This window comes from Fistularia commersonii, chromosome 11 (assembly GCF_037954325.1).
Source record: "Fistularia commersonii isolate RoL2024-O1a breed Wild chromosome 11, RoL_Fcom_v1.0, whole genome shotgun sequence".
In the NCBI taxonomy this organism is placed as follows: Eukaryota; Metazoa; Chordata; class Actinopteri; order Syngnathiformes; family Fistulariidae; genus Fistularia; species Fistularia commersonii.
The window spans coordinates 11,109,567-11,133,722 of record NC_141294.1 but is presented as its reverse complement, the minus strand read 5'-3'; the positions used below and the strand labels follow the sequence as shown (position 1 = coordinate 11,133,722).

Genomic DNA, 24,156 nt, shown 5'->3' with positions numbered 1-24,156 from the left:
TCAAGCTTAGCATCTCTGGAGTGGCCATGGTGCTAGCAGGGAGCCTGTTTATGATTTGAGATGAACACAATGCTGTGTAGACACAATGCTGTTTTTTTTTCCTGCATAAATCGCCCTGCTCCGATGAGTGAACACCTGTTTCCCTGCTTATGAGTGTGTGTGTGTGTGTGTGTGTGTGTGTGTGTGTGTGTGTGTGTGTGTTTGCTGCAACATTGAACATTTTTAATTCACAAAAGCCTGCTATAATTTGGTGGTGCCTCACGTTTTTTTTTCAAATATCAAAGATATGTGTCAAACATGACAAGGTCCAGCTGCAAAGGGGGGTAGAAAAGAGAACAGAGCTGACATGACTAAAATCTAAATGAGCGATCTCTCCTCACGCTCTCTCTCAGTGACGGCCTATTTTCTGATTCTTTTAAGACTTGAAAACCTGCTGGGTGCTGATAACAGGATTAATAATACTGTAAAACCATAATCAGAGGGATTAAAATTGGAATTCTCTCATTAAAAATACCACCAAGTCACTGGCAACTCATTCAGGTCTCTTGAGGAAGGGTTTTCGCATTGCTAATGAATCACGGCTTAAGCAATTGGCAGTGCATGTATGTGTGGTTGACATGGAGTCCTCTCTGACATATTCCTGATTTAACCCGCTTCTGGGGGAATGAATTTAAGATGTTGCATAACCGTGAAGCTTCGGATTTAGCTGGGACTTTTATATCCAAAACACAAAGAGGAAAATCTGTGTTATTATGAATTTAATTGTTTTCGAAAATGTAGATGTGTTGCACGGTTCAGGGTGTTTACATGGCCCTGTGTTTCCAACACTCGTGTTTGAATGACACCGTTGCTGGGCAAAAGAAGGCGTACCGAAGATGAAAAATCCACAACTAAGGAATGTATGGTAAAACCAGCTCTTTCTGCAATAATTTAAAAAGAGTTACAGGTACTGTATCTGCTACCTTCCATCCAGGTTAAAAAAAGACCTTTTCAACATACTGTTGCTGATGCAACCCAGTATAATGGAAGAGGGAGCGAGAGATAGGGAGAGGCAGACCTGTCGGAGAACCTTGACCCATGAATTCTATTTTGATAAACACGCAGATAGTGTGGATAAAATGTACAGTTCAAATTATTGCATATACGTCCAGTTGTACACTCACTGTATATTTATGGACTGTGCAATAATCTCCCTCTGTGCAATAACTGTATTGTATATTAATAGTGCCATAACCCAGAATATATACTTTACATGCCTTTATATTTGTTTTATAATGTATTTTATTGCTGTTCTTTTTACATTGACGCTTATATTTTTCATCCGTACCCTGTGAGCAGGAGCTGCTCCAACAAACAGAAATTTCCCCCTTGGGGATCACTAAAGTATTTTGATGCTGATGATTCTGATTGAGGTTTGGATTTTTAAATACATGTACATATAGAAGTAATTACATACATAGCTGGAGAAATGGGTAATTGATAATATATACAATAGAACCCCGGCTTACAAATGCCCCAAACATGAAACAATCACATTGAGTTTTCGATCAAATTTCGAACCGAACTGCGACAAGCCTCGGCGAAAGAGCACACAAACAAACTCATGGGGTTTCCCCATTGTAGGGTAGCGGCAATCGTCCGTGGTATTCCATGTTGTTTACATCGTTCATCGTTGTATTCTCCTGTTATAACACTTTTTTCTCCCATTATAACACTTTTTTCTACTGTTATTACACTATCTGTAAGTAAGCCCTCATTATAGCTCCCAAAAAAGTTAAGAATGCTAGTGGCACTGATGTTAAGAAGAAGTTAAGAATTGCAGTTGATCTGAAGAACGAAATAATAGTTAAACATGTTGTGGAGTTTGGGTCACTGATCTCACCAAAAGCTATGACATGGCAAAGGATACCATCTGTACAATCCTGATTCGGCTGAAGGGGTGACTACATCATTAATGAAGCAAAGGTCTCAAGTCTCTGAAGAAGTCAAAAATTTAATGTTAGTTTGGATAAGTAAAAGACAACTTGGTGGAGATAACATTAGCGAGGGTCTCATATGTGAGAAGGCTTTACTTTTGCATGCTAATTTTGTAACGGAAAGGCCAAGTTCAGGTGCTGGCAAGAGGAGAATGCAAACCAGAAACACAAAAATAATTAGGGTTATCTTTCTTTCATAAAAGAGTTGCAAAAGAGTACAGTATGTTATTTGGGGTAAGAAAACGGATCTGTACTTCTACAACTTCTGCTACTGTATTTTTTTAACCAAATGTGTTATAGTTTGGAAAAAAAAGCAAAAAAACATTTACTGTAAATATTGAATTAAGAGTTCATATCTGAATACTTCTGAGATGACACTTAATCCATCCCTTTATTTCTCCATTCCCTGTTTTATTTTTCAGTGTGCCTTTTATTGTAAGTATGGCGAAGAAGTGTGAATTGAGAAGAAGTGTGATATTGCCCATTTTTGAGAATAAGGGGGATGTGCAGAATTGCGGCAACTAGAAGGATAAGGTCGATGACCCATACAATGAGTTACGGGAAAGAGGAGTGGAAACTAGACTGAGAGCAGAAGTCAGCATCTGTGAACAGCAGTATGGCTTTTTGCCTAGAAAGAGTACTACAGATGCAGTATTTGCTTTGAGAATGCTAATAGAGAGGTACAGTGAAGGCTAGAGGGAGCTGCATTTTTGTAGACCTAGAAAAGCATATGACAGGGTGCCAAGACAGGAACTCTGGTACTGTATGAGGTCTGAAGAAGCAGAGAAGTATGTTAGACTGGTGCAGAACATGTATGCTACTTGTGAGACAGTGGTGAGGTGGGCTGAAGTGTTAACGGAAAAGTTTAGGGTGGAGATGGGACTCCATCAGGAATCAGCTGAGCCCCTTCTTGTTTGCAGTGGTGATAGACAGGCTTACAGATGAGGTTAGACAGGAATCTCCATGAATCATGATGTTTGCAGATGATATTGTGATCTATCCTGAGAGCACAGAACAGGTTGAGGAAAATCTAGAGAGGTGTGCTCTGGAAAGGAGAGGAATGAAGGTTAGTTGCAGCAGGAGTATGTATTTGTGTGTGAATGAGAGGAACCCGGGTGGAATGGTAAGGCTACAGGGAGTGGAGATCAAGAAGTACTTGGGGTCAACAATCCAGAGCAACAGAGAGTGTGGAAAAGAGGTGAAGAGACGGTTTCAAGCAGGTTGGAATGGGTGGAGAAAAGTGTCAGGGGTACTATGTGATAGAGGACCAGCCAGAATGAAAGGAAAGGTGTACAAGACAGTGGTGAGACCAGCGATGCTGTATGGCATAGAAACAGTGACAATGCCAAAAAGACAGGAGGCAGAGCTAGAGGTCGCAAATACAGACGCTCAGATTCTCTTTGGGAGTGACGAGGATGGATAGGATCAGGAATGAGTCCACCAGAGAGACAGCACATGAAAGATGTTTTGGAGAGAAGGTCAGAGAAGCCAGACTGAGATGGTTAGGTCATGTACAGAGGTGGGATAGTGAATATATTGGTAGATGGATGCTGGAATTGGAGCTGCCAGGCAGGGGGGCTAGAGGAAGACCAAAGAGCAGATTTATGGATGTAGTGAGAGATGATATGAAGGTAGTTGGTGTGAGAGAGGAGAATACAAAGAATAGGGTTAGATGGAGCAGGTTGATTCGCTGTGGTGACCCCTGAAGGGAAAAGCCAAAAGGAGAAGAGGAAGCTTTTTAATGCGAATGTGCCAACCACAGCTTTATAGTGTGTGTGTGTGTGTGTGTGTGTGTGTGTGTGTGTGTGTGTGTGTGTGTGTGTGTGTGTGTGTGTGAGTCCCGCATGGCAATGCTTTGTGTAGAACCCATTATTACATTACATTACAAGCTTGAAGCTTTATTATTAGTCACAAAGTGTTTTAATGTATTGTTGTTTAAGCAAATAGTCCTTTGCAGTGTCCTGTCTAACATTGTGGGATATATAATGAAATTTTTTGGGAGTAGAGGTTAGCTGTTTGGAAAATGTATTTCTAGGAAACTTCACTGTTGATAGAAGCTGTTATATATTTGACACTGCATAATCCAACCTTGGGTATAAAGACTTTTTAGTCACTCAACTTTTCACCGCCTTACTACTGTACTACTGCTTTAATTCAAAGTGTTTGACTTTATTCTTTGCTGTAGGTTAATTTATAGATAATTTACAATATTTTTCCACATGTTGCTAAACATCACTTAAATTATGTATATTCATATATTATTTTACATACTTTTTAAAATTATGCGAAACATGATTAATCAAATTATTCAACCAATTAATCAAAAAACTTAAATACCCTGTTTTTCAATGTGAGCAGGGTTAATATAAAAAGGCCGTTAAATTTAATTTAATAGCCTTGCTTTTTATTGAATTTTAGGATTTAATAGCACTGGCTCACAAAACTAAGTGTGAGCATTAAAATGCATTCCATTAACTCACTAAGACGGGAAATATTATTTCATTTGTTATACAAATGTTACACACATAAAAAGCGCAACGGCTCCACTGAGTCACGAGCATCGACCCGCCCATCTATCGACCATGAAATGCAGCATATGCATAATGCTGTGTGTGCGTATACGTGTGTCGGAGAGAATAAATACCTCTAAGAAGGAATGAAAGAGAGGAAGGGAGAAGTCACTCATGGCAGATTAGACTTCTCATCACGCTCTTTTTGCAGGAGACAAGGGGATGTCCTGCTCACATGCCGAGGGTCTGACCTCATGTGTTTATCTTCCGCGGATGGATAATAAAGTTGAACAGAGTTTTTATTTTTCATCGTTCCCTCATACTCTGAGTTTGATCAGATAAAGGTCTTGCTCTTTCTCCAGATGAGGAACTAAAATCAGGTAGTGATCTGTAAATTTGGGTGATCATAACCCTTTAGCAAAATTAACCCTGGTCAAATTCCCACACATTGAATTCAAGTTGTTGGGTCCTACGCTACACACTGCTTTTGTTTACGTACTGTCTTGAAGCTCCCAGAGCCTCGGCGGAAGGTTGCTGAAGTATTCATGGCTCAGCGCTGCCTGGGCTGACAGACGATTCTTTGGGAAGCACTGCAGGAACCTGGATGCCAGCTCCTCGGCGTGGTCCACATAGCCGAGCCTGTATTAAAAAAATTAAAAAAAAGAAACAAACACGTACAATTAGACGAAACTTGGGCGTCTCAAAGACAAAGCAGGAGAGAAACAGATTAGATGGACAACAAAATTAGCTTTTTTTCATTCTTTCATAGACCTGCTGAAAATATATAGGTCTGTGTACCGTGAATATTCCAGAGAAAGGCGGTGCATGTTATTGTTTGATCAAAGAACCTGACCAGGAAGATACAGATCATTCTTTTGTTTTTTTTTCTGTCAAATGAAGTATACAGATAAGTAAAAGGAGTAAATATATTCCTTGATCGTTAATCTCTATGGGCTTGTCAGGTATTATAAAAATTAACATTATGCCACTGCTTTTGGTGATTTGAATATGTATTTTCCTTTAACCGAAGGCCTTTTGGGATACATACAGAGGGTACCACCTCCCAATGCGGTTACATTTGGGACCTGACATTCCTTAATGTATTATGACTGTGTTAGACAAGATCTCAAGAAATTGGCGGTATGGCCTCAGATAAGTCCCTCTTGATTGAAAATAACTACCTGAAAATAGTCATTGTAACAGTATTACACAAATAATTACATACTATTGCTTGTGATATCTTCACAAGTATAGAGCGCCTATAGCCTTCAGTGATAGGCTGTAGGCGCTCCTGCAATACCCTGGATCATTTCCAGTTATACTGTCAATTTTAGTTTAAATTGGACTATAATATGCAGAGTAATATACAGCCGTATTTCTTTCAGAGTTCAGCGCGGTCATTCCCCGCTGGCCATTTGAAGCAACGCAGGTTTAATAGATGGTCGTATTGGCTTCACTTTCAAGCGTTCAGTGGGACTGTCCATCTTTTTTTATCCACTCGATGGTAATTAGGCATCGGCCACATAAAATAAACATGATGTTACTGAGCACGGCCCGGCAGCCCCAAACGCTCGCAGCTCCTCTCATGTTTTGCAGGCTTCTCATGGTCGGGCTCTCCAGTCTAGCAAGTCTGACAGCCCCTCCCTTGGCGCGCAATAGGGATCTCGACTTGACTTATCAGCAAAGAGACATTGGGAGGATAAATCTCTGTTCAACTCATCAACGCCACTCGGCGAACACAGCAGCACTAAAGTTAATGAAGTCCATCAGGGCCTTTTTTTTGTCTCTTTCTCTTGGCAGTAGCGATATTCTGAGGAATTCGACTTCAAAACTGTTACAGTCGTATGAGAACTAATGACGGGGTTCACGCAATTCGGGCTCAGTGATATGGATTTTTAAGGTCAAAGCCGATACATGTTATCATTAGTGGATATTTTCCAAATCTCTAATGGGGTGGTTTTGCACCACTGGTGGGATTCAGTTGCTGCTGGAGATGAATGTTTCAAAGCTACTAGAAAAAAAAAGGTAAAAAAGGTTGAAATAATGTTTTGACCGGCTCTTTGAACAAAGTATTTGCTCATAGTTCCTGTGTTTCTTGTTGAAATATCAATCACTATTAAAACCCAACCTTGATAGAGAATATTCATTTAGAGTTTTTTAATTATGTGGGTCTGGATTTTTGGCCATATTTTAGCCATATTAGCATCCATATATGTCTAATAAAATGTCTTCATAAGTGTATATCAGGCCTGGCCAACCTGTGGCTCCCAAGCCACATGCGGCTGTTATGTTCATGTTGAATTTTGTGTTTGTGTGTTGTTTTTTTTGCTGTGTGCAAAGAGTGCCTGAGCGGCACGTGATTGCACAAGTAAAAAACACACAAACACAAAATTCAACATGAACTTAAGAGCCGCATGCAGCTCGAGAGCCACAGGTTGGCCAGGCCTGATGTATATAGTCATATTCAAGGTCACAGGATAGAGATAAAATCCGCAGACATGCTTTCATAACAAAAATAACAACAATAACACCTTAAATTGTCTAAAACTGTGAAAGAGGGGTCAAATGGTTGTATGTCTCTGTACCTGGCCGTGTGATCAACTGGCAATCAACAGATACTGTATCTTGAATCGGCTCCCCATGACCCTGAGGGCAGGTGAAGCCGTTTGGATAATGATCTGCTAAATAAAATAATAATGGCATAATAATAATAATAATAATAATTATGATGATTACTGTTCAAGTCGCTTATTCCCTTCTCATCTATGCGATGACTTCGAAAAGCAAACACAACCGTAAACAATGGTCTGTAATGCTTCGATATCCATATGAAGAAGGAAGCCAGATGCGAACCCATCGGACGCTTGCGAGCGTTGGCAGCACCGAACAATGACTTAATCGTTACCAGAGGGACACCTGGCTTTGACTTGAGCAAATACCAAGGGAGGCAGTGAAGGCAACACACTGACCAAACAGGGTTCTCTAATTCTCATGTTTCAATTATTTATTTAGGCAGCTACTTCTAAAAAGCCAGTAGCAAATAAAGAAGTGATTGTGGGTTATTACATTATCTGTACTAATAAACATTAAGTGGAATTTCACATAAATATACATCAAACTTCCTGGAGTGATTACTCTAATCATTCAAGCCTGATCTTAGAAAAGACTGACTCCTAGGTGAGATCAAGGCGCCATGGTGATAATGTTACTTTGAAGGAGACTAATAAAAGAACTTGTTCTTGCTTCGTACCAAAAATAAAGGGTTCATCTAGAGGGCAGTAAATGGTGAAAAAAGCAAAGTGGCCTCTTAAACGTATTATCTTTCAAGTGCTGGCCCCACCGGTGCAATTTAATGGTGCTAAATGAAGGGTGGTGGGTAGAATCTAAGCGATATATTGTCTGATAACCATTTGTATGCAAACTCATGCTCAATCCATGAACCAAGTGGATGCATAATGGTCTAAAAATTCCTTATCATGAGTGGACTTTTTAAATGAATTTGGATTCATATGGTCTAATCTGTTTCAATGCCAATTTGGACAAGAGTAGTTTTGACGGCAAACTGGTGCAGAAACAAACAATACTCAGAATGCAAGCTGAAAACAAATGTGTCAGCCTGGTGGAGCTGTGAGTAAGTGCACATCTGCTGCAAGATCGATCGTATCTCTTTAAACTATTGAACAACTCCAGGTGATGATACATTGTCAGAGGAGAGTGGGCATTCCTTCTCCAGTGATGCGTAAGAGTACTTTTCATTGTATTCTATCAACACACCGCAGGGTGAGGCCAGGAGGAAACCCCCTGCTTGCAGACCCCTGTCTGCCTTGGCGGAAAGTGACGAAAAACCACAAGTTGGATGTCTGAAGAAGTTTCGTGACACTTGACTCAGATGGTGATGAAGGGCAGATTGCGAAGCTATTGCTTGAGACCAGGCAAGTTGAAGGAATAAAAACCTTCGACACGCAACCCTCCTGACTACCGAGTTCAGTGATTGACTGGCTTGGGTTATTTCTGTTGCAGGTAGTATGAGGTATGACTTCCTCATAGAACCTTGCACTCTGAAACTCTGAAAAGAACCATACCAAAAAGGAGACAACACTCCTTTAACATTATGTCTGTCATATATCATACATTGGTTCGCTGATTGATGAACTCGTCTGCTACTGTGGATATATCAACTGCCACGAACCGTTCTGAATACACTATTTAATTTAATATATTTTGGCTGGCACTGATGGCAAGACGTTAATATGGTTGGAGAAAAAAAAAAATTAAAAGGGATAAAAGCAAGCGCACAAGTGACAATCACGCTGTGCATAAAACACAAATCATATAAAAGTGATGTGCAAGTTTTAAAGAGCAAATGATAATTTGATGTTGACTTTTGCGTATGGCTGCATTCAAAATCTAACCTCCTTGTTGAAGAACAAGGATAGTGCAAAATTTTCCTTACATACAAACCATTACACACTTATTATTTTTATATATATAATGGCTGTATTTTGAGTAATGCTCAGTATATTGTAATTTATCTGAATATAGAGTGAAAAAAGTAGATATCTACCTATATATGGATATAGGTACACTACATGGCCAGAAGTATTCGCTCACCTGCCTTAACTCGCATATGAACTTTAATGACATCCCATTCCTAATCCATAGGGTGCACAATATGACATGGGTCCACCTTTTGCAGCTAGAACAGCTTCAACCCTTCTGGGAAGGCGAAGCACGAGGTTTAGGAGTGTGTTTATGGGAATTTTGACCATTCTTCCAGATGCGCATTTGTGGGGTCACACTGATGTTGAACAAGAAGGCCTGGCTTTCAGTCTCCGCTCTAATTCACCCCAAAGGTGCTCTATCGAGTTGAGGTCAGGACTCTGTGCAGGACAGCCAAGTTCATCCACGCCAGACTCTGTCATCCATGTCTTTATGGACTTTGCTTTGTGCCCTGTTTTCACAAAGTTGGGAGCATGGAATTGTCCAAAACCTTTCAGAGTTCCTTTCACTGGAACTAAGGGGCCAAGCCCAGCTCCTGAAAAACAGCTTCACACCATAATACCCCTTCTACCAAACTTCACAATTCGCACAATGCAGTCAGACAAGTACCGTTCTCCTGGCGACCGCCAAACCCAGACTCGTCCATCAGATTGCCAGACGGAGAAGTGCGATTCGTCACTCCAGAGAACGTGTCTCCACTGCTCCAGTGGCGGCGTGCTTTACACCACTGCATCTGACACTTTGTATCGCGTATGGTGATGTGTGGCTCGGATGCAGCAGCCCGGCCACGGAAACCTATTCTATGAAATTTTCTCCGCACTGTTCTTGAGCTAATTTGAGGGCCACATGAATTTTGGAGGTCTGCAGCCATTGAAAGCAGAAAGTTGCCGACCTCTTTGCACTATGCGTCTCAGCATCCGCTCGCCCCGCTCCATCATTTTACATGGCCTTCCACTTCGTGGCTGAGTTGCTGTCGTTCCCAAACACTTCCATGTTTTTATAATACAGCTGACAGTTGACTGTGGAATATTTAGGAGTGAGGGCATTTCATGACTGGATTTGTTGCACAGGTGGCATCCTATCAAAGCTCTAAACTGGAATTCACAGAGCTCCTGAGAGAGACCCAACATTTTCACAAATGTTTGTCAAAACAGTCTGCATTCCTTGGTGCTTGATTTTGTACACCTGTAGCCATGGAAGTGACTTATAGAGTATATTCCAATAAATTCACTATTTCACCTTGCAACTTGAGCTACAGTCTCACAATAATCATCATGTCATTAGCCATCTTGAGTGAAATATGCATACGACATAAAGAAAAAGACTGGTTCAAATGCATAACAAGCAACATTAAAAACATTTTTTGATGACCATTTTTTCCAACCACAATCAAAAATAGTCCACTTACTTATTCCATGCCTGTCTGAGCTTCTTAGCGCTGTACACCGTAAAGCAGTCTGTAAGGAGAAAACAGCAAAGAATGAACTGATTGAATTATCATGTGCTTGTACAGATGCTGCATTGTTCTGAACACATTTTAAAACAAAACTTTTAACTATGTAGCCAACACAATACTGTATAAATTTTTCCTTATATTCAAAGTGATAAGAAGTGTGTACTGTAACTCTGAGGGTCCACTGCTTTTCTTGCCTTGTCTGTGAGAGGACGCCATTTGACCTTTTCGCTGTGTCCATCAAACAGAACATGAATTTCTGATTTTATTTTTTTCTCCTCTATCTTTCTGACAACTCAAGGAAGAGCAGGTGCTTATCATTTAAGTTTCGTTCATTCATTCAGTATCTATGCTAGTTATCATTCACTCAGGGCCGCGGGGAGGACGAAGCCTATCCCAGTTGTTGTTGGGCAAGAGGCAGGGTTCACCCTGGACAGGTCACCGGTCAACATATAGAGACCTACAACCATTCACTCTCTCAATAAGGTCAGACACATACCATTTATATCACACACACACACACACACACACCCATGTGTATTCATATAAGCACGCGCAAATACTCAGGTTAAGTCAGATTGAGACTGACGTCTAATCAGTACGGTTCAATTTAACAAGTTAAACTTCTGAGATAATGTTTAATGTTTTGCAAAAAACCTTGGCGAGGTTCTGGAGTGGATTGTGGATTTTGGCACACAGCATCAGTGAGGGACGGGCCAAGCAGACCCGGCACAAAATTTGAAAAAAAAAAAAAAAAAAAAAAAAAAAAGAATTTGATGTCAGGTTCAATCGTGCAGGTCTGAAGTAATTAGCTTATTTATTTTGTGTCTGCGTGTGTGTGTGAAAAAAAATACTGCCAGTGTTTGGTGTTGGCTATGAGCAGCAACAAGAGGAGAAAAGAAGCTGGTTGCTGCTGAAGTGGCTTTTCAAATTCATTCTGTGAGGCTGTTTAATGGCACGGCGCAAAGTCAGAGCTTTCACTCAGTTCAAACATTGGGCTTGGGTCAGGGGTTGGAGACGGCTCCCTCGGCCTCATGGGGGGGCCTGGCTCTGGTCAGCAATGTTCGTCTCTCACAGTGTGTGAGACCTTTTTCTTCTATACCAAAGCCAGACAAAATCCACTTGAGGACATCAGTGATGGTCACATTTTATTTTTTACATTTTTTTTTCAAAAACTATGTTTATGATGCTATGAGAGTGTCTGCAGAGCCTCTCTTTAACTTAGCCAAAAGTGCCATGTGGCCACACAGTGAGGTTGTGGCTGCCAACTGACCAGCTACCCACCAAGCTAGTCTGCCTCTTACAGTGCCAAGCTAATCCTATAGCCAACCACCAGACCTGCCTCCCGGTCCTCTGGCCTGCCAGTGAGCGCTGTCCCATGGTGGGTCCAGTCGGCGGATCTACGCCAGGGCTGGTCTGATCTACCCACAGCTGTTGGGATGCCAAGGGAGGTGAGGGGAGACTGCATTTACCCGAGAGGAAAAAAAAAAAAAAAGATGGTGGAGGAGTCATACTTTCTACTCTTCAGAAAATGAGACATAAAATTCAAGTGATTAAGTAATAATAATAATTTACTACAATTACAATTGGGTTCCTCAAATAATTCTTATTATCTATAATGAGAGTTGAGTCATTAAGTTTGATGTTAATGATTAACTATTTTCAATGCCCATATTGGTTAGTACATCTACACTGTGCCCCTCCGCCCATAACATTGCCCCGTGATTCAATGTACAGGATAAGTGATACACAACTGCAGAAATGGATGGATGATTAAATGGATGAATGCATATTATTATAATGGCAATTAAGTAGCAGTACAATCTTCAGTGGACTTTCTGCATCAGAGACCAAGAGACTGTTTTCTGAAGTTATACCTACGACTAAATTTTCCAAAATTTGACATAAATCCCTAATGTTTAACTTTATCTTCAAAACGCAAGATAAATCACTTTACTCTTGATGTCCTTTTCTTATCTCATACAACCCCCCTCCCCATTTCATGTGTATTTGAACTTTATTCTCAGACTGCAAAACATGAAATTATCCTGGAAAGGTTAGGTCAAAAAAAATAAAATAAATAATAGCCTCAAGGATTGTGAATGCAGACAAAATGTGATACATTGGAAAATTTAGACAGATAAGCTGAGCTGCTTTCCCTGGCCCTCGGGCACAGGAGGGCTTTCCAGAGTGGTGCACTACTGCCACCTGCTGCTCACTGGCAGCAACTGCTGAGCCACTATGATGCTACTAATACATCATTTTCATTATTTTCTGCTTGAACTTCTTTAAAATTAATGGTAATATAGCTTATTCATGCTGCAGTGAATCCAGACCTGCTTTCAGGTGAGATTATGATTTGAATTTCAAGTGCAGTTTGTTTGTGTCTAGCTAAAATTAAGTGTATATTTTCATAACATTTCAAATGAAAAATTAGCAAATGTTAATAAATTGGTTATCTATAAATCCCTTCACATTGAAGGAACCTGATAATCAAAAATTCTTCATAGTCATGACAATATCATCCAACTTTGAATTGGATTATACGTTGAATGTTTAAAACCGAACAGATGGCTGTGTAAAGTTTTCGTGTTGAATTGAACTAGTGCTCAGCTGCAGGAAGCTCCTAATTGTGTGTTCATTTAAAAAAATAATCTGATTTTCAGTAATGCATGAGTCATTACATCACACAGCTGGGAATCCATTCCTGATAATGAGATCCAACTGAAACAAGCATGATGCCGAATCAAATAGCCTCAGGCTCCTTAAGGAGAAAGAGGAAGCGGACAAAGTAGTAAAGTTGGAAAGCTAATTTGCATACTCATGTTATGAGGAATTTAATCGGGGTAATTTAGTAGGTGGCGTTTAAATGATTTTCGCATGGTAATTATACTCCTTTTTGCCAATTTTGAGACTAACACATCAAGTATTTATGAGAATGTGTCCTGGGATCTGTGAAAGTAGTTCTTCAGGTTACTTATTGCAGAATAAACACCATCACATTCGAAAAAAAAGGAACCGTAATTGACAAGATAATGAAAATAATGAGGTAAACACATAATGGCACAAATAAAGTCCCTGGTTAAATGTTCTACATGTGCACGCCTGCCAGCTAGCAGCTTTTAGACAGAAACACGCACAAACATGGTTGTAGTTAAATAAATGTATGTTTGAGTCAAATGTTGGAATACAGGAATTCTTAACAAGTTAGCGCAGGGCTAAACACATGAAGATAAAAATAGTGAAAGGAAAAGAAAAAGTGCGTCTCTGATGTTCTGTCACACTCATAGTGCGAAATGTTGCCAGGTGTTACAAACAAAAATAAAACAGTATATTCATTTATAATACTTATATTCAACTGAAATGAGTCCATTGTGGCAGTTAATTCTGCATAAAGCCAATGTTACCAGAATACTCTTCCACCAAAATACTTCTGTGATAACATTGCTAAGGCTATTTGCAGTTAAGGAGCTCTTATGACATTTTTTGTTGAAGGTGAAAGAAAATGAAAACAAATAAATAAATGAATAAATGAATAAATAGAAATAGCTTCACAATTTATTTGTTTATAGTCAGAGCTCAGCCCATTGGCTTGTATTCACTGGTTTGTTGTATGATAGTAGTGCTACATATTTTTGACTGGCATTTTTTTCCATATTTCAATGTTACTTCATTTATGTATATTTTCTGTGATATTCTTTGTTTACAGTACAAATGTATTACTTATTAATATTTCTTGCACTCTTCTACACTTTAAATCAATGTCATTACATCCCTTTTTATAGGTGGAGATTTTTTCAATTGTAACAATGCATTTTTGCAGGATTATCCTATTTCATATGCTCTTAAATTATCTTTTCTTCATGAACAAGGGTGGTCTGCAGGATCATTTCCAAGCTACAGGTGTTAGTCTTTAGCGTCTCAATTTTTTTTCTTTTTTTTTGTATTTTAATTTTAATGAATTGGTAGTTTATAATGTTAATTCTACTAATAAATACTACTGATTTCTTTGACTGGGGGTATTTCAAAGGCTTTAACTATGGGTGATTTGGGTTAAAAGATGTGTTGTGGTAAAAAAAAATTCAGAGATACAGACATCCATCCATTCATTCATTCGGTTTAGATTAGTTGTCTTTTTTAATGAAAATATACATAGGATGCCAGCAACCAGTGCTATTTTAACAGCTTTTAAAGATGTGGGTGATACTATATTATTTATTCATTCAACCATTTTTTTTTCATTTCACTACTAGTACTCCAATACTTTGGAGTCAAATACTTAACCAAGTATGTAAATAGAATACAGGTGCATAGTTACAGCACTTGCTAATGCACTTGTAGACAGGAATAATTATGCTTTAAAAATGCATTATTGGTTATATGCCAGTTCACAGTATTTATTAAAAGAAAATCCATACAGGCGTCACAGCTGCAGATTGACTATGCGGCTACATTAACAGATGCAGCGCTCGAAGGCAAGCACCAGGAAATGGAGTGTATGTGTACCTGTCTGTGTGTGTGCGTGTGTGGGCACGTGTGCATATGTGAATGCAGCTCAGACCCTGCACAGCTGCTCTACACAGTGTGTGACAAGCTAACAAGAGCCAACTGCCGCCAAGGCTGCAGGATTAGAGATTACATTTGTATGAGGGTATGTGTGTGTGTGTGTGTGTGTGTGTGTGTGTGTGTGTGTGTGTGTGTGTGTGTGTGTGTGTCACCCTAGTCAGCACCTAATTGGCCACGCTGGGTCACATAGCCTTGTGATGCCTGACTGGTTGAATCAAACCCCCCCCCTCCTTAAGTCCACCCCAGCCTCTCCCCTCGACTCTGGCTCCTCTTCCCTCTATCAGCTAACACTAATCTGCAATCCCTCTATTCATGTTTTCCCCCTAAAAAGCTCTAATGAGCTCCCAGAGGGCAGCGCTGCCATCCCCACACCACACCAACCCATCGCCTCCCGCTCTATCCCACCCCTGCTACACATGCTGGGCTTCTGCAAGATTTTCCATTGGTAAAAATAGAAGTCACATTTCAAGCACAAAGTGCAAAGAAAACCTCAAAAACTCTACCTGCAAGGATGAAAGAAATCGAATAACGTGTTTGAGAATGTTCCATTTTTTAAAACTGCAGTTAGATTATCAAGCTAAATCATCATGTTGGTGTTGTTTTTTCTTTCATCTGTAATGAAGCAGCTTGAGTATGGATGCAGTAGAAAGCCTTTGCAAATGCAATTAAATAAGCAGCACTGCCCTCCCCTGAAATGGCTACATCTGCCTTGCGTCTGAGATTTCCTTAGCTTTTCGGTCCAAATACCATTTTTTTTTTCCTTTAAATAGCTCTGACAAATTGCCTCGTGTTACATCAGTGGTGCAACATTTGTCTCTCAATCGAAAAACTTTAACTGACGGCATTAGTAATGGGTTTATGACTATGTGACAAAGTCGCTACGTTAACCTAAGTGCATAGATGTAAATGTAGTTAAGCCATCCAACATGTCATCCTCTGTTAAAAGACAGCAGCATCCTAAAATAATACTTTCTTGAAAGGGTTACAACTTTGCTTGATCCTTGTAACAACTGCATCCAGATATAATATGCCTGAAAATTCAAGGAAACACAATGCCAGCAACATCAGCTGTGGATTCTCATTGTCAATCCACTGTAACGAGAATCGGACACATTCATTTACTTGAGGCCTGCTCAACCCCTAGAAGAAGCAAAAGAAGATGGAAATAAAAAATAGGAATAATATTTGCACTCGAAACAGTTAGCCTTTATAGAGAATATACAAAAAAAGGCATGATGAGGTACGATGTACAATTAAATTAAACAGTGCAGTCGATCCATCCTGTCCACCGCTATGGCGACGGGCTCATCAGTGAACGGCGATGGATGTAAGGGTCAGTGGTGTTTCCACTGACCTCCTCTGGGAAAATGCCCACGCTTTCAAACACAGACTTTTATATCTGCGGGGCCTCCCGAAAACAGGTGTGAAGAGGAGAACCTGTTTGTTGACATTGAGGGTAAACATGTGTGACTTGCCAGTGGCGCAATGTGGTTGTAATTAATGGGTATGACAAAGACGACGGTATGAGACGAAACATCACAGCGGGTGAAAGAATCCAGATATGCAGACTTTTTAAGAAAAAGCGTCTGATGTCACTTTCACAAAGGCAAAATGACAAAGTAAAGCTGTGAAAGCTTGTTTGAAATCACCCTTGGACTTTTGGACGCAGGACTTTTACCGCGGGGGTGTTTTTTGAAAGACTGCACGGGTCCAGATAAAAAAAAACAAAGCAAAATGGCATGAAAGAGAAAAGAAAAATAACCTGTATATTATTTTATTTTCCTTTCTTTTCCTTAAAGAAAGATTTATGAATTTCCATCAGTTTAATTTTTTTCTAATTCCCCTCATTTAGTTTGCAAGTTTTATTGAAAAACACAATTATTTTACATGTCATTGATTTGTTGGTAAGAATTCTCCCTTTAGTCCCTCTGTTCAAATTCACATTTCAGTTTAATAAATGCTGAATAAGTGTCTTTCCTGTCTGATTGTTTTGCCTTTCTAGAATTGAGTCAGACAGCCATGTTCGCTCCACGAATATGGCTTTGGTTCGGTCTGGTTGAAATTCTAAACTGGCAAATCAGCCTAGGCGACAAAAATCACATGGTCAGCCCATACTTATGCTGCAACAGACGACTGACGGAAGTCCCATGATGCACTTCTCTAATTCATCCCTTTTTCTGATCCTATCTGCACTCATGCTGGGATGCTCCTCCATTGCTATTTCTACAGTAATTACTATGAATATTATATTATGTAATTTATATAATGCAGTATTAAAACATATAATATTAGCATATTTGATTATAAAATTACCATTTTGTGAATATAAAAGTTCATTTGTAATTAATGTTAAACATTAAACATTAAAATGAATGTGTAATTTCAGCTAGTTCCATGTAACTATCAGCACTGCTGATATAGTAGCATCAGATAATTTGTGCCTGTTGCTGCCAATCCTGATGCAACCCGCTGTCTCTATCAGTCTTACTCTGTATGCTATCTCTCTTACACGCTTTCCTTTCTTTCTAACCAAACTGGTCAAGACAGAAGGCCCCCCACACTGAACTCAGATCTGTCCCAAGGTTGCTTCCTCACCACTGTTGCCAAGTGCTTGGTCATGGGTGGAGAATGGGGTTTCTGCAAATAATGTAACAGTGGGGTCTCAACATGCTCTACATGGAAAGTGTCAAGAGACAACTGCGTTGTGATTTGGCACTGTATGAATAAAATCGGACTCAACTTGACTCAGTATGGGGTGGGGTGTTCTCTTCATTAGTTTGAAACTCTTGGATCACGGTATCTAAGATAGATATGCAGAATCTGTATGGATTTAAAGTGGGAATGCATTTTTTTGCAAGGATATCCAAATGAAACTGAATATCTGAAAGCACAGCAGGGGAGGAGGCAGGATGTTCTGAGCAAAATGTGTCAACACTAAAACTTAAAAGATGAGCTCAGTGGATAAGGGAACAGGTCTGATCTTATATGGCAGGTGGTTCAGGTCACCTGTTGAACCGCACTCACAACTGCAAACAAAGAGCTGGTTTGAGGAGACCTTCCCAGAGGAACACATGTTGGTCCAACCGAGTGCTATTGTTTTATCGGTGACCGTGGGATTGGCATCAAACGAGAAGACAAACTCAACTTTTACTTAAAGTGGCGGCAGACAAACCCTTAGCGAATAGCCATGAATTCCTTCCCACTCCAAAGGTCTTACCGGGTTTAAAGTGAGGCAAGGAGTTGACGCCAGGCCAGGTGTCTTCAGATGGGGTGCCAAGAACCTGGAGAAAAGAGACAAAGCAACATGAACACCAGAAAGGTTTTCCATGGCAATACAATCCATTGTTTTTTTTAACCTTTCAATCTCTTTTTTGTTAATGAGCTGAAAAAATCATTTTATGGTAGTGAGCAAAATAATAACTAATTCAAATAACTTTCTCTGTATATTATATATCTATTATTTAGTGAAAAGCCAGTTGAGTTCTCACGCACGCCGCTGGTTTTATGATGACAAAACACAGAAGAAGGCAAACATGCCTTTGGCATGATGTACTGTGGCTACGTGGCGTAATGGTTTCCAGATTTGCCCAGTTGTCTTGTGATCGACCAAACACACTCTTACAATGTCGACTGCTGGATTTCAACCGGCTGCATGCAAAGAGGGGGAGTTGCTTTCCAGGATCCCTGGAGTGGATCTGTTTCAAATACCTATGTTTGGCAACGGCTGAGGGACGATGGCGAGGAGGAATGGAAAGAGAAATACTCTTTGAAATCTTATGGCTGACTTTCAACGAGCTGTGAGCTGAGCAGCTAATAAAACATGGCTGTTCTTAACAGTCAAAAAAAAAAAGAAAAAAAAAAAAGCATTGATTACATTGACATTGATAAAATCTTGAGCTTTAGAAATTGGAAAGATGCCTTATATTTCACTTTTCTGAGCTGTTTCACCACTTCTTATATATTTCTCATATTTATCTGATATCTTGTTATCCACTATGTTCATTTTTATATGAAATAGACTGGTTACGGTGGTTGTTTTTTTTTTTTTTTTTCTGTTGTAACACCACAGAACACCAGCAGGGAGCAGTGAAGCTTCATGAGACAGTGATAACTGAAACCACAAGAGTCTTCGACTGAGGTCCAGCTTTGTTTTCTCTTGACTGGTTGGCATTTGTATGCTGAATGGTCTGCCACTATGAAAAAAAGAATTGTATAGAAGAACGGCATATGTCCCTTTTATAAAAGAATCTCAGACAAAGTGAGACTCAAGGACATGTAAACATTGGGGACAGGCATCTCACCGCACAGAGAAATACTTTCATGCATTTCAATCAGGAACTAAGTAATTAGATTCTTTAGTCAATGGTAATTAGACAAACAAAAACAAATCAAATTTCAAGTAAAACCCAGCACATCTATGATTAAACACTTCCAAACGGCATATATATATATATATATATATATATATATATATGTGTGTGTGTGTGTATATATATATATGTATATATATGTATACCTAGCACAACTATGATTTAAAGTAAGAACAGATAATGTTATAATTGAATTATAACAATGTGAACTGACATTCAGAAAATGATGATCAAGGAACATATCAGTGGCTTTCCTAGCATCCTATGGTGCCCCTGCCAGAGCAAAGCAGAGCACAGGGCCAAAAAATTACCAAGTAATAAATAAACACAACCAAATTCCAACAGTTTTTTTCATTTTTATATGAAACCTTTAAATACTAGATCAAAATTCAAGAATTGGAGCAAAGACTAAGGAAGTAAAGTCGAGAGAAATGTGTCTCTGTGCCGCTGATTTCTGACAATATTAATTTGACACTGTTGAGACACAATCAGTCTTAATCATAACGATAATAGCTGTTCATCAATGTGCTTTGCCACAAATACGTGAGCGGATTGATATTACATATAAATGATATTGATATTTTGGAAGTAGCCAATGGTTTTATCACTACACTCAGAGCAGTATTTTGTTTTTGTTTTGTTTTTCTTTCCCACGGGTCCACAAAAAATAACAAACTTACTTTTTTCTAATGTTGTTCACAAAACCTAACTTCTTTTTTTTTATGCAAATTCCCTGTGCAGTGTTGCTATCTCAGGGACAGCTATTTTTTAGCGTAAACAGCTTGTACATCACGCCGCAGCTGGCCCTGAAGCACGGGTCCTTGACACATGTGTGAACAATATTTTTCAGGGCTTAACTCGCACTTTCATTGTGTTAAGGACTGCGCCTGCTGCTGAAACCACATCAGAGCTAACCTTAATATTCTTTTTTTCCTGTGATTCTGCCTATTGGTGGATTTTGAACACACTTTAATTAGAAAAAAAAGGGTTTGCATGCTCTTCAAGTGTCTGTTTGGGCTTCTGCCTGGTTCTCAGGTTACCTCCCACAGTCCAAAAACATACAGAAGGTTCATTTGAAAAATTCCCCAGATGTGTGAATGAAAGAGTGCAAGATAAGTGTTAGATAATGAATGACTGAGTGAACGAATTAAAAAAAAAAAGGACTGAAGAGGGCCCCTCTAAACAATGCACACAATGGTAACACCCTGAGCTTGCAAAATATCAGGCGATTTAATGTATTCCATCTGTGCTGAGTGCAAGCTGCATTTTGCACCACAAAACTAGGGGCCGATATAGAGTTCAAACTGATGGACGGAACTGAGGGCCAAGGGTAAAAGATAGTTCGGAAATAAATAGATAAGATGGATGAATAATAGAGATATGAAAGACGTGACAGTAGCAGGACGTGTCAGTTCAGCAGCAATGGTCAGTATGTCTCCAATGGGATGGGGGGATGTTGTGTGAATGTCTGTGTATGTGTGTTGTGTGTGCATGTGGGAAGGGTGGTGTGGACAAGGGGAGTTCCACAACTGATATGAATTCCTGAAAGGGCACAGGTTACAACCCCAAGTTCTTGCAAGCACATTTTAGTTGTGAAATCCAGTCTGTTAATCCCCCAGGAGCCAAGGTATGGACCACCCAGGCCACCAGACAAAAACAGAAATGTCTGACCTTCAACAAGGAACCCCCTCCACTATTTATATGCTGCCGGAGAGAAAATTAAGATGACTGGAAACAGAGCAGACACTCGTGCCGAATGTTACAGCTAATAGGATATACGTAAAGTCAAATATACTGTATTTCCAAGCCTCAAGATCATATCATTCTTTCAAGACACACAGGTATGTTGAGACAGATGGTATGACATAATTATATTATATCTGCGGGTATGGCGGGTTATATTGTAGTCAGTCTTCTTCTTCTTTCCCTTTTGGCTTTTCACTTTGTGTCGCCACAGTAAATCAAACTTCTCCATCTAACCCTATTCTCTGTATCCTCCTCTCTCACACCAACTACTTTCATATCTTCTCTCATTACCCCCATAAATCTTCTCTTTGGTCTTCCAGGAGACCTCCTGATTGGCAGCTCCAATTCCAGCATCCGTCTACCAATATATTCATTATCCCTCCTTTGTACATGACCTAACCATCTCAGTCCGGCTTTTCCGACCTTCTCTCCAAAACATCAAACATGTGCTGTCCCTTTGATAGACTCATTCCTAATCCTATCCATCCTCGTCACTCCGGAAGAGAAACTCAACATCGTCATCTCTGCGAGCTCTAACTCTGCCTCCTGTCTTTTCGGCATTGTCACTGTTTCTAGACCATACAGCTTCACTGGTCACCGCTGTCTTGTACACCTTTCCTTTTATTCTGACTGATCGTATAGTACACCTGACACCTCTGACACTTTTCTCCACCCATTCCAACCTGCTTGAACCCATTTCATTACCTCTTTTCCACACTCTCTGTTGGTCTGGAATGTTGACTCTAAGTACACATAATTTTTCCAACTTCTTGATCTACACTCCTTGTCGCCTCACCGTTCCACCCGGGTTCCTGTCATTCACACACAAATAAATACTCTTGCTGCTCCTTACCTTCATTCCTCTCCTTTCCAGAGCACACCTCACTAGATTTTCCTCAGCCTGGTCCCTGCTCTTGCTACAAATCACAATGTCATCTGCAAATGTCATGGTCCATGGAGTTTCCTGTCTAACCTCATCTGTAAGCCTGTCCATCACCACTGCAAACAAGAGGGGGCTCAGAGCTGATCCCTGATGGAGTCCCACCTCCACCTTGAATTTTTCCGTTACACCTACAGCACATACTGCAACTCTGAAAACTGGATTGCAATGTAAGGTCATTTTTTTTTGTCCTTTGTCTTTTCAACTTTCAGTTGACTTTACTTTTAGACTCAACACTGGAATTCTGTTTACATAGCAAAGTGTACTAAATTGCAACCGTTAGAAACATCTCAAAAGCTATTATGACAGGGTAAGGAAGACATGGAAAGACCAGCAAGGCTTATATCACATATTGTCTTTATCTTGAAGTAAAGTCACCATTTTCACGAGTTTAAAAAACCATTCATTTCAGTTGGGAAGTGGTGATGATGATGATGATAATAATAATAATAATGATAGTGAAGACTCTTGCGACTCTTTGCCACTGCGAAATAGGTTTACTGTGTGCCTGGCATAAAACACACACTTTCGCTTTACGCAAGATTTGTAACAATAAAAAAAAAGAAAAAAGATGACTGTCAAAATCTGAATGTTGTCCCAAAGTTTTTTCAGATTTTCTGGAGAGATATGTAGGAGGATGCTTCCGATCAGGGTCAATAAGCTGATGAAGTACTGTAAATGACTAATAAATAAATCCTAGGGTAAAGTACCTGTGATTGTGTCATGCTATTCATTGGTCACAATATGAAGAGGAATAGACCAGGAAAAAAAAAAAAATCAGTGATGTTGTTTGCAGAAAAAAAAAAAACATCTTTACAGTAATACAAGTGTTTTAAACATAAGGGTAACTCAACTAAAATTCTGTCAATGCCATTTCACACCTGTAGGTGCAATTTTGTAGGTATGCATATGTTTTTCTTACCAATCAACCCCACCTGCCCCCGGTCCTGGTGGAATCCAACCCCTCCACCTCCCTAGTCTTCACCATTCCTCCTGTCACACTCTGTCTTTGTTTTAACAGTGATTCCAATCTCCATCTCATCTCCGTCTAAAAATCCCAGTCCCACTTCAGGGGCCTCCATCGGCCAAGTAGATTGGGGTCACCTCTGGGCAGGGGTCAAATGGGTCAGAACCTCAGCTGAGAGCTTGAGTAGCTTTCCCACAGCAAGCGGGAGGAATGTGTCAGCAAGCCTTGACTATCCTGTCTATTTTCGCAAAGAAAGATGCTCGTGTCACAGTTGCGGCCGCTGTTCGAGGAATGCAGTTATTTTGTCTCCCAGCAGTATCTTGCTGTCTTCTGAGGAGGAATCGGCTTCTATGTACACACACTGTGTTAGACAGCAGAGTCCCGTCCCTTGCATATTTCATGATTCTTATCATGTTTGTTTTTTTTTAATTTATTTTTTTTTACAAGCACTTTAACACCAAGGATTCGATTGACTCACGAAGCTGCCATTGTTTCAGTTTCTCTCTACAGAAGGAAGCAATTTGGGAAAAATCCCCTGTAAACTATTATCAGGAACAACAAACAAACATACCCATCAGATAGCAAAGACGCGCTTTGCGGAGCTAACAGAGAGCAGCTACCTGTTTAAGAACTCGGTGTGAAATTGAATGATATTGCTTGATAAATGCTAAAAAAAGTGAATTCTAAAATAGCAATTTAAAATATTAATTGATATAACAGGAAGTTCCATGACGGTCATGGTTAAGTACTTCATAACCCTTATGTCCAGAGCTGTAGTTGTGTAGTGTATCATAAAATAAAAATAAAATAAATAAATAAATCTAAAACAAGGCTCCATAAATGTGTGAAATATGATAGAACTCAAATGACATCAAAATATTTATTGAACTTATTGCTCGATATGTATAATCACATTGCTTTTTTACAGTTGACAAGATGAGATGATATGAGATGAGATGAACTTTAATGATCTCATGCTTGGGAAACTGTTTATAAACTAAATATAACTGTGGGTTAAGCGGCAGGTGCTGCGTCTTCTTAAAGTCGCTAATGTTTGGTTGCCTGGCAACCTCGATGACAAGATTCTAGGATACAGCGTGTGAAGCTGCCACAAAAATGGATGTTTTA

General features: G+C 39.7%; 1 protein-coding gene across 3 annotated transcripts in view; it reads right to left on the bottom strand.

The window, feature by feature from the left end:
* cdk14 (cyclin dependent kinase 14) overlaps window positions 1-24,156 on the bottom strand; it is a 166,510-nt gene that overhangs the window by 51,136 nt on the left and 91,218 nt on the right. For all 3 annotated transcript variants that reach the window (XM_086154908.1, XM_086154906.1, XM_086154907.1), the window contains 3 exons: window positions 18,223-18,286; window positions 10,395-10,443; window positions 4,986-5,125 (listed from right to left, as the gene is read on the bottom strand). In XM_086154908.1, the coding sequence (XP_086011034.1) occupies window positions 4,986-5,125; window positions 10,395-10,443; window positions 18,223-18,286 (253 nt within the window). The remainder of the gene's footprint in view (window positions 1-4,985; window positions 5,126-10,394; window positions 10,444-18,222; window positions 18,287-24,156) is intronic.